Genomic DNA, 17,491 nt, shown 5'->3' on the forward strand with positions numbered 1-17,491 from the left:
AGAAGCTGGAAAAGAGGAAAGAAGGAAGGATGATACCAAAAGGTTGTGCGATGAAGAAAACTGAAGAGGGAGCTCATGTCCATTGGTTTCAATTTTCTCAGAAATAATAGGCAAGATAAAGTTCTTAGCTGACAAGGGGGAGAAAGGAGTGGCATAAAGGGCTTGAAAAGATTTGGAATAGTGTCTTTGGGAAGTAATATAAAAAAAAAAAAAAAGAGAGAGAGAGAGAAATAAAAGTGCTGTCTTGCTTCAATAAAGGCCCAGAGTTAATGTTGAAAAATTTGGATTTATAATGTATCCAGTCAGCAGAGTTCTATAACTTTCTCCAGTTCTGTTTAGCAGCCTTTCAAGAGGATAGAGGGGACAAATGGTTAAGGAGGCTAAGGAATTGGGAAGTCAGGGAGTTAAAACATTCCTATGTCTTCTTCACTGATTAAGGTACAATGTATGCTTTTTCCAAAGAGGAAAACAATGAGAAATATACCAAGAAATAGGCTGTTGAGTTAGTACAAAATCATTTCTCTCAAAATGGCTTTTGTCAGAACTAAAGTGCAAATCCATAAACTGATATTGATGGAACATTATGATGATCATGGTTGTGTCTAAAGGTTAAATTAAATCAACTCTGACTCCTTTGATTTTGATGATGAGTTTTTTGGAGAACATGAATTCGTGCAAGAAATTCTAATACAGCTATATCTCAATTATCCAGATAAACAGGAGGAAGCTATTACAGAAAAATCTAAAGAAGTAATAATCTCTAAATTATATTTTATCTTGCTTTGAAATATATCTGTGTTAATTCCAGGAAAGATTTCAAAATATTCTGGGATTTCCCAACACTTCATATAAGAGAGAACATATATTTATAAAAACAAAGTCCCAAGATGACCAAAAAAGCAAGTTTCTCGATCTTCAAGAAAAAATATTGAGTGATACAAAATATTTCCAACAGACTTGGGATGCAAAACGCCAACTGCATCCAGAGACTATGAAGACTGAATGTGGATCAGAGCATAGTACTTTCACCTTTTTTTGCAGGGGGAGAGGGGTTGTTTGCTATTTTCTGTTTTTGTTTGTTTTTTCTTTTTCATTTTCCCCCCTTCTGTTGTGATTTTTCTTGCACAAGATGACTAATATGGAAATATGTTTAAAAGTATTGTAAATGTATAATCTATATCAGATTGCTTGCTCTCTTGGGGATGAAGGAAGTAAGTGATAGAGGAAGAAAAAAATTGGAACACAAAGTAACAAAAATGAATGTTGAAAACTATCTTTACATGTATTTGGAAAAAATAAAGTACTATTGAGAAAAAAAACAGAGAAGACATTGAGATGATAATGTTATGGAGTGGCTAATAAGATCTACCCTGATAAAAAGGGACTTATATTAACAAGTAGCTTAATGAAAAATTCACTGTGTTAAGTATAAGTATGTTAAGGCCAGTGAAAACTTGATTTTGTTTATTTGGCTCTTTGAATAAATCTGTAGGTCTTTGTGAACATGATCATGCTAATCAAATTTTCCAGACACCTACCAAGTGGAATAAACAATCCAATATCCTCCATCTCTTCTTCATTCTGATGATCTGGGGTCCTGGTTGACTTTTCTTGAGGAAAAGTAAGCCCTCCTGGCTGAGAGGATTTCTTTGGCTGAGTTCCAAGCCTTGCAGAGTAACTGCCTGACTGCTGTAAAAGCCCCTCCTCTTCAAATTGCATTTGAGGTTTTCCTGTAGAAAGGTCACAAGTATTTTTTTTTTTTAATTTAATAGCCTTTTATTTACAGGTTATATGTATGGGTAACTTTACAGCATTGACAATTGCCAAACCTCTTGTTCCAATTTTCCCCCTCTTTCCTCTCACCCCCTCCTCCAGATGGCAGGATGACCAGTAGATGTTAAATATGTTAAAATATAAATTACATACACAATAAATATACATGACCAAACTTATTTTGCTGTACAAAAAGAATCAGACGCTGAAATATTGTACAATTAGCCTATGAAGGAAATAAATAATGCAGGTGGGCAAAAATATAGGGATTGGGAATTCAATGTAATGGTTTTTAGTCATCTCCCAGAGTTCTTTCACTGGAGGTAGTTGGTTCAGTTCATTACTGCTCCATTGGAACTGATTTGGTTGATCTCATTGCTGAGGATGGCCAGGTCCATCAGAATTGGTCATCATATAGTATTGTTGTTGAAGTATATAATGATCTCTTGGCCCTACTCGTTTCACTCAGCATCAGTTCGTGTAAGTCTCTCCAGGCCTTTCTGAAATCATCCTGTTGGTCATTTCTTACAGAATAATAATACTCCATAACATTCATATACCACAGTTTATTCAGCCATTCTCCAATTGATGGGCATCCATTCAGTTTCCAGTTTCTAGCCACTACACAGAGGGCTGCTACAAACATTCGTGCACATACAGGTCCCTTTCCCTTCTTTATGATCTCTTTGGGATATAAGCCCAGTAATAACACTGCTGGATCAAAGGGTATGCACAGTTTGATAACTTTTTGAGCACAGTTCCAAATTGCTCTCCAGAATGGTTGGATGTATTCACAGTTCCACCAACAATGTATTAGTGTCCCTGTTTTCCCACATCCCTTCCAACATTCCGTATTATCTTTCCTTGTCATTCTAGCCAATCTGACAGGTGTATAGTGGTATCTCAGAGTTGTCTTAATTTGCATTTCTCTGACTAATAATGACTTGGAGCATCTTTTCATATGGCTAGAAATAGTTTCAATTTCTTCATCTGAGAATTGTCTGTTCATATCCTTTGAAGGTCACAAGTATAATGTCATATGGTCAGTATTCATACTCCTTTGTCCTATAAAAAGCTTCCCAGTTAGGCTATCTGTAATAATATAACAGTATATACCTACACATTAGTACTCATATATTACTACTTATGTGGATGGAAGGCCCTAAAACTTAAACAGGCTCCTGGAAAAGTTGTCATAAATCAAAATTATACAAGCAAAAATCTGGTTTTGCCACAGAAATAATGTATGTGATAGACCACATACCTGACCCAGGTATAAAAACAGGCACAAACACCACATTAAATGAACCACAAATTATATATGAGCAGGAGAGACCTTCATGAGTGGTGATGAAAGAAAAAAATCAATCTCCCTGTAGCTAACCCCATAGTCAGGAGCATGTCTTGAGTTCTGTCCTGTGCTGGCTGTCTCCTCTTATTCCTTTCTCTACACTCTTAAGAGAGTCACGTCTGCTCCCATGGATTCAAATCTGCCAATGTCCCCAAATCTACTTATCAAGCTCCCATTTCTTTTCTCAGCCTCCTACCCATGTCCAACTACCTGCTGGATATTTCCCCCTGGATATCCCATGGGCATCTTAAACTTAACATATCTAAAACAGTATTATGACACACCACAACTATCCTAGTTCAGGTCCTCATCAGCTCCCTCTAGATAACTGCAATATCCTTCTAATATGTTTCCTATCCTTGAGTCTCTCCTTTATCTAATCTTTCCTCTACACATCTGTCAAACTGATATTCTTAAACTACAAGTTGAGCCATGTTACATCTTTGATTAAGAAGCTTTAGTGGGTCTCCATTGCATCTAGTATAAAACAAACTATTTGATATTTAAAGCCTTTTACCATCTGAGCTCAGCCAATCTTACACAAGCTATAGTTCAGAAAAAAAGCACAGAAACTAGCATAAAAGAAACAAAAAAGATTAAAAAAAAAAGTAGCTGAGCAACACTGATATCAACTGATTGGAGATAGGAACCTCTGGAGATTTCAGGAACCTAGTAAGATGGGAGGAAAGCTTTCATTCTGGAAGTTGACTGAAGAAAGTAATATCCTATCCGATATATATGCTGTAGAGTAGTGTGCCAATTACTTGGAGTGAGCAAAAATTGGTTTAGTCATGTGACAGCACTGGAGAAACCCATCTTATACTTCTGACTCAGCATATCTAATCTTGGCCAGATAAAACCAGACTGAGCTAGTTTCCCCAACTTTAGTCAGTTCTTTCAGCTGAGTGCTAGAAACACACGGCTCTCTTTAGCTGTGCTTTTAAATTGAGAATCAGTATCAGATGTTTGCTGCCTTGGAGAGAGGGGAGGAAAGGGAGGGGAAAAAAACTGGAACTCAAACCCTTACAAAAATGAATGTTGAAAATAATCTTTACATGTAATTAGAAAAAATAAAGTACTATTAAATGGAGAAAAAATTAAGAATAGGAAGAATGTAATAGTTGTGGCTCTTAAAAGAATATATACTGCAGTGATGGTGGTTGTGGGAAAGTTAAGTGTTTTAAAAATCATTCAAACATGTAACAAAATAAATACAAGAATAACTCTCTCTCCCCCCTCCTTTTTTTTTAAAAGCTTTTTATTTTCAAAACATGTATGGATAAATTTTCAATGTTAACCCTTGCAAAAACCTTGTGTTCCAACCCTCCTCCCCCTTTCTCCTAGATGGCAAATAATCCAATTTATGTTAAACATGGTAAAAACATGTTAAATCCAATATATGCATACATATATATAATTATCTTGCTGCACAAGAAAAAAATCAAATGAAACAGGAAAAAAAATGAAAGAAAAAATAAAATGCAAGCAAACAACATCAAAAAGAGTGAAAATGCTATGCTGTGAACCACACTCAGTTCGCACAGTCCTTTCTATGGGTGTAGATGGCTCTTTTCATCACAAGATTATTGGAACTGGTTTGAATCATCTCATTGTTGAAGAGAGCCACGTCCCTCAGAATTATCATCATATAATCTTGCTGTTGCCGTGTATAATGATCTCCTGGTTCTGTTCATTTCACTCATCATCACTTCATGTACATCTCTCCAGGCCTCTCTTAAATTATCCTGCAGATCATTCCTTACAGAACAATAATATTTCATAACATTCATACACCATAACTTATATTCAGCCAATCTCCAACTGATAAGCTCAGGTTCCAGTTTCTTGCCACTAACATTTTTGCATATGTGGGTCCCTTTCTCTCCTTTAAGATCTCTTTGGGATATAAGCTTAAAAGAAATACTGCTGATTCAAAGGGTATGCACAGTTTGATAATCCTTTGGGCACAGTTCCAAATTAGAGTATGTATTTTTAACCTGACATCCACAGACTCCCAAAAGATCCCCATAAGGGATCTAAAAATTTGGGTGGGAAAATAATTACACTTTTATTTTCACAAGCTTCTGAAATTTAACATTTTCTTAGGGTTTTCCCCCCCAAAGAAATTATTTTCAGAAGGGTTCTTCAGGATTCAACAAAGAGAGCCAGTAACAAAAAAGTTTAAGAATTCCTGCTCTACTACAAAGACAGAACAATAGTGAAAAACCAGTTATTCATCACTGCTATGAAGAAAAAATGTTTCTTACAGACAAGAATGTGCAAAGACCAGAGAAATAAAGATTAGATAAAGGAAACTGATACTAAAGAAACTAATTTTTTTATTTAAGGTTATACCAAAAATCATTACAGGAAATGTCCAGCTGAGCTTGTAAGATCTAGGCATTTTATCAGAAAAGCAGAACTGTTCCAGAGTTCCCAAGCTCTCACTTTGCCATAATACCACAAAAAGCTAAGAAATTTATCCAAGAGAGGATAATAAACATGCTTCAATAATCAGGGAACTCATCCGATTTAAAACACTGAAAGCACATGGGCTATAATCAAGGCCATACTATTTGACAAAGATAAGCTTAATGTCCAAGTCTTGTGAATTCAATGCAAAATCATCAAACAGGAAATTGCAACAAAAGAAAGCATTTCATATTATGTTTTCTAAAGATGTAAAAAGTTGAAAAGTTTTAAAAGTCAGTAAAGTCTCTTAGCCTGTCTGCCTCAGTTTCCTCATCTGTAAAATGGGGTTAAGAATAGCATCTACCTACCTAAAGGCCTCATTTCTAAACCATATAGAGAATTGACTCTAATTTATAAGAAATTAAGCCATTCTCCAATTGATAAATGATCAAAGGATATGAACAGACAATTCGCAGATGAAGAAATTGAAACTATTTCTACTCATATGAAAAGATGCTCCAAGTCATTATTAATCAGAGAAATGCAAATTAAGACAACTCTGAGATACCACTACACACTTGTTAGATTGGCTAGAATGACAGGGAAAGATAATGCGGAATGTTGGAAGGGATGTGGGAAAACAGGGACATTAATACATTGTTGGTGGAACTGTGAATACATCCAACTGTTCTGGAGAGCAATTTGGAACTATGCTCAAAAAGTTATCAAACTGTGCATACCCTTTTATCCAGCAGTGTTACTACTGGGTTTATATCCCAAAGAGATCATAAAAAAGGGAAAGGGACCTGTATGAGCACGAATGTTTGTGGCAGATCTCTTTGTAGTGGCCAGAAAGTGGAAACTGAGTGGATGCCCATCAATTGGAGAATGGCTGAATAAATTGTGGTATATGAATGTTATGGAATATTATTATTCTGTAAGAAATGACCAACAGGATGATTTCTGAAAGGCCTGGAGAGACTTACACGAACTGATGCTGAATGAAACGAGTAGGGCCAAGAGATCATTATATACTTCAACAACAATACTATAGGATGACCAATTCTGATGGACCTGGCCATCCTCAGCAATGAGATCAACCAAATCAGTTCCAATGGAGCAGTAATGAACTGAATCAGCTACGCCCAGAGAAAGAACTCTGGGTGATGACTAAAAACCATTACATTGAATTCCCAATCCCTATATTTTTACCCACCTGCAGTATTTATTTCCTTCACAGGCTAATTGTACAATATTTCAGCGTCTGATTCTTTTTGTTCAGCAAAATAACAGTTTGGTCATGTATACTTATTGTGTATCTAATTTATATTTTAACATATTTAACATCTACTGGTCATCCTGCCATCTGGGGGAGAGGGTGGGGGTAAGGAGGGGAAAAAATGAAACAAGAGGTTTAGCAATTGTCAGTGCTGTAAAGTTACCCATACATATAACCTGTAAATAAAAGGCCATTAAAAAAAAAAAAAAAAAGAATAGCATCTACCTCCTAAAAGGTTATAAGGATAAAATGACAGTAATTTTAAGATATCTTGCAAACCATAAAGCTCTCTATTAAATTCCAGGTATCTCTGCACATACACATACAAAGATATTTAGTTTCACTGATCCTCCTAACAATCCAGTGAGATAGGTACAAATTATTATTTCAGAGGAAGAAATGGAAACAGAGAGGTTAAATAATTGGCCCGAGGTCACACATCTAGTATCTGAGGTAGAATTCACACTCAAGTCTTCCTGAGTCCAGCCCTCTATCTACTTCACCATTTAGTTGCCACGAATTACTCAGCAATCTTAAAATGGAAAAATTTTCTTCCTTTTTGAGATACCATTTCCATTAATATAATATGGTCTTCTTTTGCAACTTGGACAAGGCATATATGTCTTTAAAGTATAAGCAGCATAACATAGTAGACAGAATGGGCTTCTAAGTCAGGAAGGCCAGCGTTCAAGTTGGGCCTCTTGACACATATTCATTATAAGGTCTTGAGTAAGTCATTTAACTCTCAATGCCCCAAGCAATTCTAAGAGCATAAGCTGCAAAGCAGGTGCCCCTCTGCACTGGTACAGAAGTTCCTATACTAGTGAAATTTGTTTACACTCAGTTATTCATTCTTTGATCCTTCACCATGTTTCACAATGTCAAAAAGATGAAAATGAGTTTTCAAAATTCAAAGAATTTTAGAATTAAAACAGACCATCTGACTCAACTCTTTTATATATAAGCTTAGTTAGCAGAAGAAAGATTAATGACTTTCCCCGGAACATTAATTAAACAGAAGTAGGGCCATTTCCACAACCTAAGTCACCTGATTATTCTCCCAGTGCTTTTGTCACTGTTGCTCTATAAAGAACAATGATATTAACATTAAGATCAACAGATCTTTCAATAAATGTATTTGTTCCTTTCTGGTCTTGCTCTGAGTGCATACTTTTTTTCTTTATGTTACATACTATCTATATTGTCTTTTTACATTTCATTGCTATGTTGCTATATTGTCTCCGTATGACCAAAATTTCTCCCAGTATCTCCACTTTTTCCCAGCCAGTAATACTTTTTAAAGGAAAAAAAAAAAATCAGCAAAACTGATCAACATAATGAAAATTTCTATGCATGTACACAAGAAAACCTCTCATCCCCAAAAGAAATAGGGTAGGTATATATCCCATCTCTTCTTTGAAGGCATACAAAATGCCATAAATTAATATAGAATAGTTGCAAATAGGTAAGTAAAATAAATTAAGAAGTCCAAGATAGCTTGAGTAAAATCCTATTAGTAAGTAAACTAGCATTTATCAAATGTCTACTATGTGCCAGGCACTATGCCAAGTAAGTACTGAAAACTATTTTTCAATAGTTAAAAAAAAGGAGTTAAGGTATAATCAGATATAAATGTGATATAAAAACAAAAGATATCAACATCAAAGAATGGAAAGGACTATGGAGTCAGTCAAATTTTGCCAATGACAATTACTATTAAAGTTTTGTCAAGTTTTCCAGACTATAAAACAATGAATTAAATTTTGACTTTCTCAATTCCACCCAATTACAAAGCTATGTTTCTATGATCATAATACCTGTCCTATGGACACTAATTTCTTTCCAATCAGGAGATGAATCATAGCACTAGTTTTTGTGATGTTCTATTTATAAATAATCTCTACTCTGTAAATAATTTTGTATGTTCTCTAGTTCATGCCCATGTAACAGTTTATCTAACATGATACTCCAACTACAGTTCTGAAACTAGATAAAATTCTATATCTATAGCTCTTTCCATAAAGAGTATTTATGTATTAGAATATGGTATACAGCCAAAAAAAAAAAAAAAAAATCATATGGTTCAATCAAATAGCTATAAACATTTCTGTTTTTTACTCACATTTACCATAGCATTTTAAGCTTTATAAAGAACTTTTCTTTCAATACTCAGTGAGGCAGCAGAACAAGTTTTTCAAGAACAATTTTTCAATGAGGAAACTAAATTAGCTGAATGACTTGCCCAGGGCCACAAAGCTTGGATTCAGACCCAAGTTTCTTCTGATGCCAATGGAACCTGGTCTATGAAACAAAAATGGTCAAGAACTCTTGTCCTACAGCAAGATATTTCTTCATTTCTATTTACATGACAATATATCCTTTCTACCCAAGTTAAAAGAGAACATATATATCCCAAGACTATTTTTCTACCATCCTCAAGCCAATTATTTTTCCAACAACTTTCATCCTGCCCTACCTCAAATACTCTTAATTATCCTTCCCAGAAAAAAAAAAAAAACTAAACTATCAAATGATCAAATTACTAGTCAAAGATAACAAAACAATAAGATAATTTAGGAATTTTAGCAATTTAGCAATCAGGATGAGATGAAGAGAGGATGCATCTTCTCTACTTTCTGGTCATGGCTTCACCACTGGCTAACTTTATAACCTTGGGCAAGTTATTTACTTGGAACTTATTGGACCAGGTTTATTTTATCTCCACCTCCAAAAACTAAGAATATATCTAGTACTACACTAGATATTATAACAATAGTTATACTATAACTATTTACTATAGTAAATAACTATACTATACTATAGTATACTATAACAATATTTTACTACAACAAAGTAATTTGACTACCTTGTAAACATTATTACAAGGAAATTTTATTAATATACTCAGCTAACTAAAATGGAATAGAAACAGAACCAGGTTTAAATTAGCCATATTAGTAAAGAAAGCGAAATGGTGAGAATCATCCCTTATATTTAATCTTCTAACAAAGTGCTAACTGATTTGTTTTTTACAATAGATTTCTAATTACATTTTATTTAGGTTAATATTAAATGAGTCAGTAGGAGAGTACCAATTTCATTCTAGGAGTCAGTTTAGGTTTAAAAATAGATAGTCCACAATGTGAATAAACCACATGTGGATAACAGAGTTGGCAGTATTTAAGAATTCAAAAAGTCACAGTAACTTTCCCCATATCAAGCTACTATTCTTTCCAAATGCATAAGGGAACTTGTTCTCACACTCAACTGTCTCTTATGGCCATCTTCAACTTTTCCCTTTTCCCCATTCTATCCTTTCAGATACAAATTTCCTGGGCTGAGGAGTAATCTCTCCATTTGATCTTTTGATCCTGCTATTTGTCCTCTAGCAATCATTCTCTCTTCTTACTCTCCCAAGAAAAATTTTTGAATTTCTTAAAGAACTCTTGAGAAGCATCAGTAGTGAAAAGGAAGAGAGATGACCTCTTGATATATACAAACTCTCAAATGCGGGGCAAGTTTCAGCATCAACTGGAAAGACTAGTTGTATTGTAAGACTATAAATTGTAGATCAAGTGCCTAGCTATGTTGGGAGAAGTATTTCTATCAGGAATCCTATACAAATTAATCATGTCTAAATTTTTTTTTTAATTTGAAAAAAGTATCAACAACTCATTTTTTCTCAAAAATCCCGAGTGACTTCCTTTAAAAATTTTTTTATTAGTTTTCCACATTTATTTTTACAATATTTTGATTTTCATTTTTTCTCCTTCCTTCATTCTCCTCCCTCTTTCCCAAGACAGCAAACAATCTGATATAGGTTATCACATTAAACATACTGCCACTCAATGGTCATGTTGTGAGAAGAATAAAAATAAAAGGGAAAAATTACAAGAAAGAAAAACAAAAGTGAAAATAGTATGCTTTGATCTGCATTCAGACTACATAGTTCTATTCTGTGAATAGCAATTTCCATCATGAGACTTTTGAAGATATTGTATTGCTGAAAAAATAAGTTATCCAAGTTGATCATCTGCACAATATTGTGTACAATGTTCTCCTGGTTCTTATCACTTCACTCAACATCAGTTCATGTAAATCTTTCCAGATTTTTCTGAAATTTGTTTACATATCAATTCTTATAGAACAATAATATTCCATTTCATTCACACATCACAATTTGCTCAGTCACTCCCCAATTGATGGATGTTCTTCAATTTCCAATTCTTGCCACCACAAAGAGAGCTGCTCTAAACATTTCTGTACATATGAATCCATTAGCATCTGTTATGATCTCTTTGGGATACAGACCTATTAAGAGGTATTGCTGGATCCAAGGTTATGTGCAATTTTATAGCCTTTGGGGCATAGTTCCAAATTATTTTTCAGAATAGGTGGAGCAGTTCACAATTCCACAATAATGCATCAATATCCCAGTTTTCCTACATCCCTCTAACATTTCTCATTTTCCTTTTCTGTCACATTGGCCAATCTCATAAGTGTGAGGTGATCCCTTAGTTGTTTTAATTTCTCTATCAATAGTGATTTAGAGCATTTTTCATGTGACTATAGATGGCTTTAATTTCTTCATCTGAAAACTGTTCATATCCTTTGACATTTGACATTTCCTTTATCAACTGAGGAATGACTTGTAATCTTATAAATTTGACTGAGTCATTATTGTTCTATAAAATATTATAAAAAAGCTGATTTTAGAAAGGCTTAGAAAGATTCACAAGAACTGAAGCTGAGCAAAACAAATAGAATCAGGAAAACATTGTACAAAACAACAGAAAGATTGACTGATTATCAACTATGATAGACTTGGTTCTTTTAGATGGTTCAGTGATCCAAGGTAATTCTAATAAATTTTGGATGGAAAATACCATCTTCATCCAAAGATAGAACTATGGAGACTGAATGAAAATCAACATATGCTATATTCACTTTTCTTCCCATTTTTTTTGTTTTATTTTTTCTCGTAGTTTTTTCCTTTTGTTCCGATTTTTCTTGCCCAACATGATTCATGAAATATATTTTTAAAAAAAGAATGTGCATACATAACTCCCCAAAAATGCTGTTTTTACATGTAACTGGGGAAAATCAAAAATAAATAAATGAATGAGTTTTCTGTGTATTTTAGAGATGAGGACTTCTAATAGAAACACTGGCTGTCCTTTTTGTAGTGGCTAGAAACTGGAAACTGAATGGATGTCCATCAGTTGAAGAATGGCTGAATAAATTGTGGTATATAAATATTATGGAATATTACTGTTCTGTAAGAAATGACCAACAGGATGATTTCAGAAAGGCCTGGAGAGACTTACACGAACTGATGCTGAGTGGAAATGAGCAGTACCAGGAGATCATTATATACTTCAACAACAATACTATATGATGACCAGTTCTGATGGACCAGGCCATCCTCAGCAACGAGATCAACCAAATCATTTCCAATGGAGCAGTAATGAACTGAACCAGCTATGCCCAGAAAAAGAACTCTGGGAGATGACTAAAAACCATTACATTGAATTCCCAATCCCTATATTTATGCACACCTGCATTTTTGATTTCCTTCACAAGCTAATTGTACAATATTTCAGAGTCTGATTCTTTTTGTACAGCAAAATAACGTTTTGGTCATGTATACTTATTGTGTATCTAATTTATATTTTAATATATTTAACATCTACTGGTCATCCTGCCATCTAGGGGGGGGGGGGGGGGGGTAAGAGGTGAAAAATTGGAACAAGAGGTTTGGCAATTGTTAACGCTGTAAAGTTATCCATGCATATAATCTGTAAATAAAAGGCTATTAAATAAAAAAAAATTAAATAAAAAAGAAACACTGGCTGTAAAAGTTGTTTCTCAACTTTCTGCTTTCCTTCTAATCTTGACTGTATTGATTTTATTTACACAAAAACTTTTTAACGTAATCAAAACTATCTATCTTGATGTTTGTGGCAGCCCTCTTTGTAGTGGCCAGAAAGTGGAAACTGAGTGGATGCCCATCAATTGGAGAATGGCTGAATAAATTGTGGTATATGAATATTATGGAATATTATTGTTCTGTAAGAAATGACCAACAGGATGACTTCAGAAAGGCCTGGAGAGACTTACACGAACTAATGCTGAGTGAAACGAGCAGGGCCTGGAGATCATTATATACTTCAACAACAATACTATATGATGATCAATTCTGATGGACCTGGCCATCTTCAGCAATGAGATGAACCAAATCAGTTCCAATGGAGCAGTAATGAACTGAACCAGCTACACCCAGCGAAAGAACTGCGGGAGATGACTAAGAATCATTACATTGAATTCCCAATCCCTATATTTTTGCCTGTCTGCATTTTGGATTTCCTTCACAGGCTAATTGTACAATTATTTCAGCATCTGATTCTTTTTATACAGCAAAATAACGGTTTGGTCATGTATACTTATTGTGTATCTAATTTATACTTTAATATATTTAACATCTACTGGTCATCCTGCTATCTAGGGGAGGGGATGGGGGGAAGGAGGAGAAAAATTGGAACAAAAGGTTTGGCAATTGTCAATGCTGCAAAATTACCCATGCATATAATTTGTAAATAAAAAGCTATAAAAAAAAAACAACTATCCATCTTGGGGACAGGTAGTTGGTGTAGTGGATAGAGCACCAGCCCTAAAGTCAGGAGACGTGAATTCAAATCCAGCCTCAAACACTTTACACTTTCTGGCTGTATGACTCTGGGCAAGTCACTTAACCCCAATTGTGTTGGGGGGGTGGACAGAATTATCCATCTTGCATTTCGCATTATTTTCTATCTCCTGTTTGGTGACATTCTTTTTTAACAAATCCAGTCACCCTTTTTTCATTCATTATTCTCCATGGTTCTAAATACTGTTGACCAATGACCATTTCCTTTTTGAAATTTTCTCTTGTCTATTAGTCTTTTTTTTTCCCCCCACAATTATAACTTTTTATTGACAGAACCCATGCCTGGGTAACTTTTTACAACATTATCCCCTGCACTCACTTCTGTTCTGACTTTTCCCCTCCCTCCTTCCACCCCTTCCCCCAGATGGCAAGCAGTCCTATACATGTTGAGTAAGTCACAGTATATCCTAGATACAATATATGTGTGCAGAACCGAACAGTTCTCTTGTTGCACACGAAGAATTGGATTCAGAAGGTAAAAATAACCCGGGAAGAAAAACAAAAATGCAAACAGTTTACATTCATTTCCCAGTGTTCTTTCTTTAGGTGTAGCTGCTTCTGTCCATCATTGATCAATTGAAACCGAGTTAGATCTCTTTGTCGAAGAAATCCACTTCCTTTAGAATACATTTCTCATACAGTATCGTTGTTGAAGTATATAATGATCTGGTTCTGCTTATTTCACTCAGCATCAGTTCATGTCTCTCCAAGACTCTCTGTATTCATCCTGCTGGTCATTTCTTACAGAACAATAATATTTCATAACATTCATATACCACAATTTACCCAATTGTTCTCCAATTGATGGGCATCCATTCATTTTCCAGTTTCTAGCCACTACAAACAGGACTGCCACAAACATTTTGGCACATACAAGTACCTTTCCCTTCTTTAGTATCTCTTTGGGATATAAGTCCAGTAGTAACACTGCTGGATATGCAAAGGGTATGAACAGTTTGATAACTTTTTGAGCATAGTTCCAAGTTGCTCTCCAGAATGGCTGGATGTATTCACAATTCCACCAACAATGTATTAGTGTCCCTGTTTTCCTACATCCCCTCCAACATTCAGCATCATCTTTTCCTGTCATTCTAGCCAATCTGACAGGTGTGTAGTGGTATCTCAGAGTTGTCTTAATTTGCATTTCTCTGATTAATAATGACTTGGAGCATCTTTTCATATGGCTAGAAATAATTTCAATTTCTTCATCTGAGGATTGTCTGTTCATATCCTTTGACCATTTGTCAATTGGAAAATGGCTTGATTTCTTATATATAAGAGTCAATTCTCTATATAGTTTAGAAATGAGGCCTTTATCAGAACCTTTGACTGTAAAAATGTTTTCCCAGTTTATTGCTTTCCTTCTAATCTTGTCTGCATTAGTTTTGTTTACACAAAAACTTTTCAATTTGATATAATCAAAATTTTCTATTTTGTGATCAGTAATGATCTCTAGTTCTTCTTTGGTCATAAATTCCTTACTCTTCCACAGGTCTGAGAAGTAAACTATTCTATGCTCTTACAATTTATTTATAAACCCATTCTTTATGCCTAGATCATGAACCCATTTTGACCTTATCTTAGTGTATGGTGTTAAATGTGGGTTGATGCCTAGTTTCTGCCATAATAATTTCCAATTTTCACAGCAATTTTTGTCAAATAGTGAGTTCTTTTCCCAAAAAACTGGGGTGTCTGAGTTTATCAAACACTAGATTATTAAAGTTATTGGCTGTTTTGTCCTTTGAATCTAACCTATTCCATTGATCAACTAGTCTATTTCTTAGCCAATACCAAATGGTTTTGGTAACCCCCAGCTTTATAATATAATTTTTTCTTTTGTCCATTTATGGCTTTAGAAACCTGCTGAGATGGCAGGGTGAGAAGAAATAATGTAATCCAGCCCCCTCTCTATCTACTCAACAGAGACTGGAAAATGCACAAGACTAATTCCTGACAAGAAATTCAAGAAAAAAATTTTTTTTTACAACAAATCATTTTCCCAGCCTAGGTTGGCATAGGGAGCCAGAGAGAAAATCTGAGGTTACTGGAAATAAGTTTATGCAGCCTTTCTGAAATAGCTAAATAAATAAAGAAGTCCTGCATTCTGCATAAAGAGGCCTGACACTTTATGCCAAAAGGCAGCTCTTTCAGTCATACTACAGAACTGGGTCAAAAATCTGATGCAAACTGAAGGACAGACCTACAAGGAAAAAAGTAGGAACAGACATAAGGAACAATTGCGTATCTCTGACCCTGAGAGCAGAAGGAAGTCTCATACATCCAAATCCTAGCCCAATCTGAAATGTGCAGTGGAATAATTAGGACAGGAAATTCAATCCAAAGGGAAGCCTGAAGTACTATAATTTTGAAACTTCAAAACCTTCCAAATAGCTGATAGGGTTGAATTTAGCAGTAGTCGAGTGGAACAAGCTCATAGATGTATTGCTCAGATCAAACCCAGATGAGGAGTCTGAAGCACAGAACAGGAAGGCAGTCTTAAATCAGGCTGCTTTGTAAGCCTGTAAGTTACTAGCCTGAACTGACTTTGCTATCTTTGAAAAACATCCAGCAAGACCCAAAGGAGCACCAAGCACAGCCCATACATTATCTTCAGAACTGTATAGAGCCTGGCCCTAACTCATATAAACAAGAACAAGAAGAATAACAAAGATAATGTATTTATACAGTCATTTTATTCTCAGAAAACATCTGGACAGTCTATTTTTAATCACCATTTTAAAAAGGAATGAAACCAATAAAAGTTAAGTGACTTGCCCAGAATTACATAGTAAGTATCAGCCAGCAAGATCTGAATTAAAGTCTTCCTGATTATATGCCTAAGCAGTCTATCCACTGAAATACCTCTAGTCCAAAGCTGGGAAGTAAGTCTGAAAGAACAAACAAATGAAGAAAACAAAACAAAACAAAACAGTTGTTATGATGACAGGGATATCAAAGACACAAACTTAGAAGATAAATTACTCCAAATTTACAAGCAAAACATCAAAGAAAACCTACATCTCAAGCACAAATTCAATTAGAATTCCTAGGAGATATGAAGGAAATTTTTCTAAAGTTAAAAATTAATTTATACTATGGAAATGTTTTATGTAATTCCACATGGATAACTTGTCTCTGATGGCTTCCTGTCTCAATGAGGAAGAAAAGGAGAGAATTTGGAATTCAAAACTTTTTAAAAGTTACATTTTAATATGTAATTGGATAAATATACATATATAAAAATTCAGAAAGTAGAACACTAAAAGTGTAAAAGAAATAAGTATAGTAGAAAGCCTTAGAAAGAGAATTAACAGCTTACCACACGAGAAAAAAAATCTTTCCAAGCAACAATAGATACCTCAAAGACAAGAATGGACTAGGGCAGCAAAAGCCTACCCAAACAAGGAGTGAAAGACAAGAGTTTACACTTGAACCTCACTTTCATCTGAACTGTCAAAGTAGGGAAGAAAATACACACCCAACTAGGAGCAGAAATAACATTTCACTCAACAAGGAAATGAATGAAAGTGGAGAAGTGATAGGTGGGAATAGTAGAGAAATTCGTATCAGAAAGAAATTAATTGTGTGCACAAAACACCATACAGAACAGCCCTGAAGAAAAGCTTAAAAAGAAAGAATCAAAGAAAGAAGGGATAAGAATTCATGACTGGATTCTAAGTAAGGAAAAGATCAAAGGGCCAGGAGAACACAAGCAAATATAGGGCACTGATGCTGAACCCACCATTTTGCATTTATTTTGAAAATAAAAAAATTATTATTTGAAGAAAAAATATATTTGCTTTTTAAAAACGGAGGTAAGGAAAAAAACAGAAAAAGTAGAAGGGAAATTCACAATTATTTATTGTAAGTATTAATGTGAATGGTATAACTTCACCCATAAAATGGTTAATAGCAGACCAGACTAGAGACCAGAATTCAAATTTCCCAGATTTAAAATAAGGAGCTAGAG

At 34.7% G+C, this 17,491-nt stretch overlaps 1 protein-coding gene across 3 annotated transcripts in view; it reads right to left on the reverse strand.

Annotated features, from left to right (window-relative positions):
• GON4L (gon-4 like) overlaps positions 1-17,491 on the reverse strand; it is an 85,007-nt gene that overhangs the window by 52,167 nt on the left and 15,349 nt on the right. For all 3 annotated transcript variants that reach the window (XM_031966734.1, XM_031966733.1, XM_031966735.1), the window contains one exon: positions 1,539-1,730. In XM_031966734.1, coding sequence (XP_031822594.1) covers positions 1,539-1,730 — 192 coding nt within the window. The remainder of the gene's footprint in view (positions 1-1,538; positions 1,731-17,491) is intronic.

This window comes from Sarcophilus harrisii, chromosome 4 (assembly GCF_902635505.1).
Source record: "Sarcophilus harrisii chromosome 4, mSarHar1.11, whole genome shotgun sequence".
NCBI lineage: Eukaryota > Metazoa > Chordata > Mammalia > Dasyuromorphia > Dasyuridae > Sarcophilus > Sarcophilus harrisii.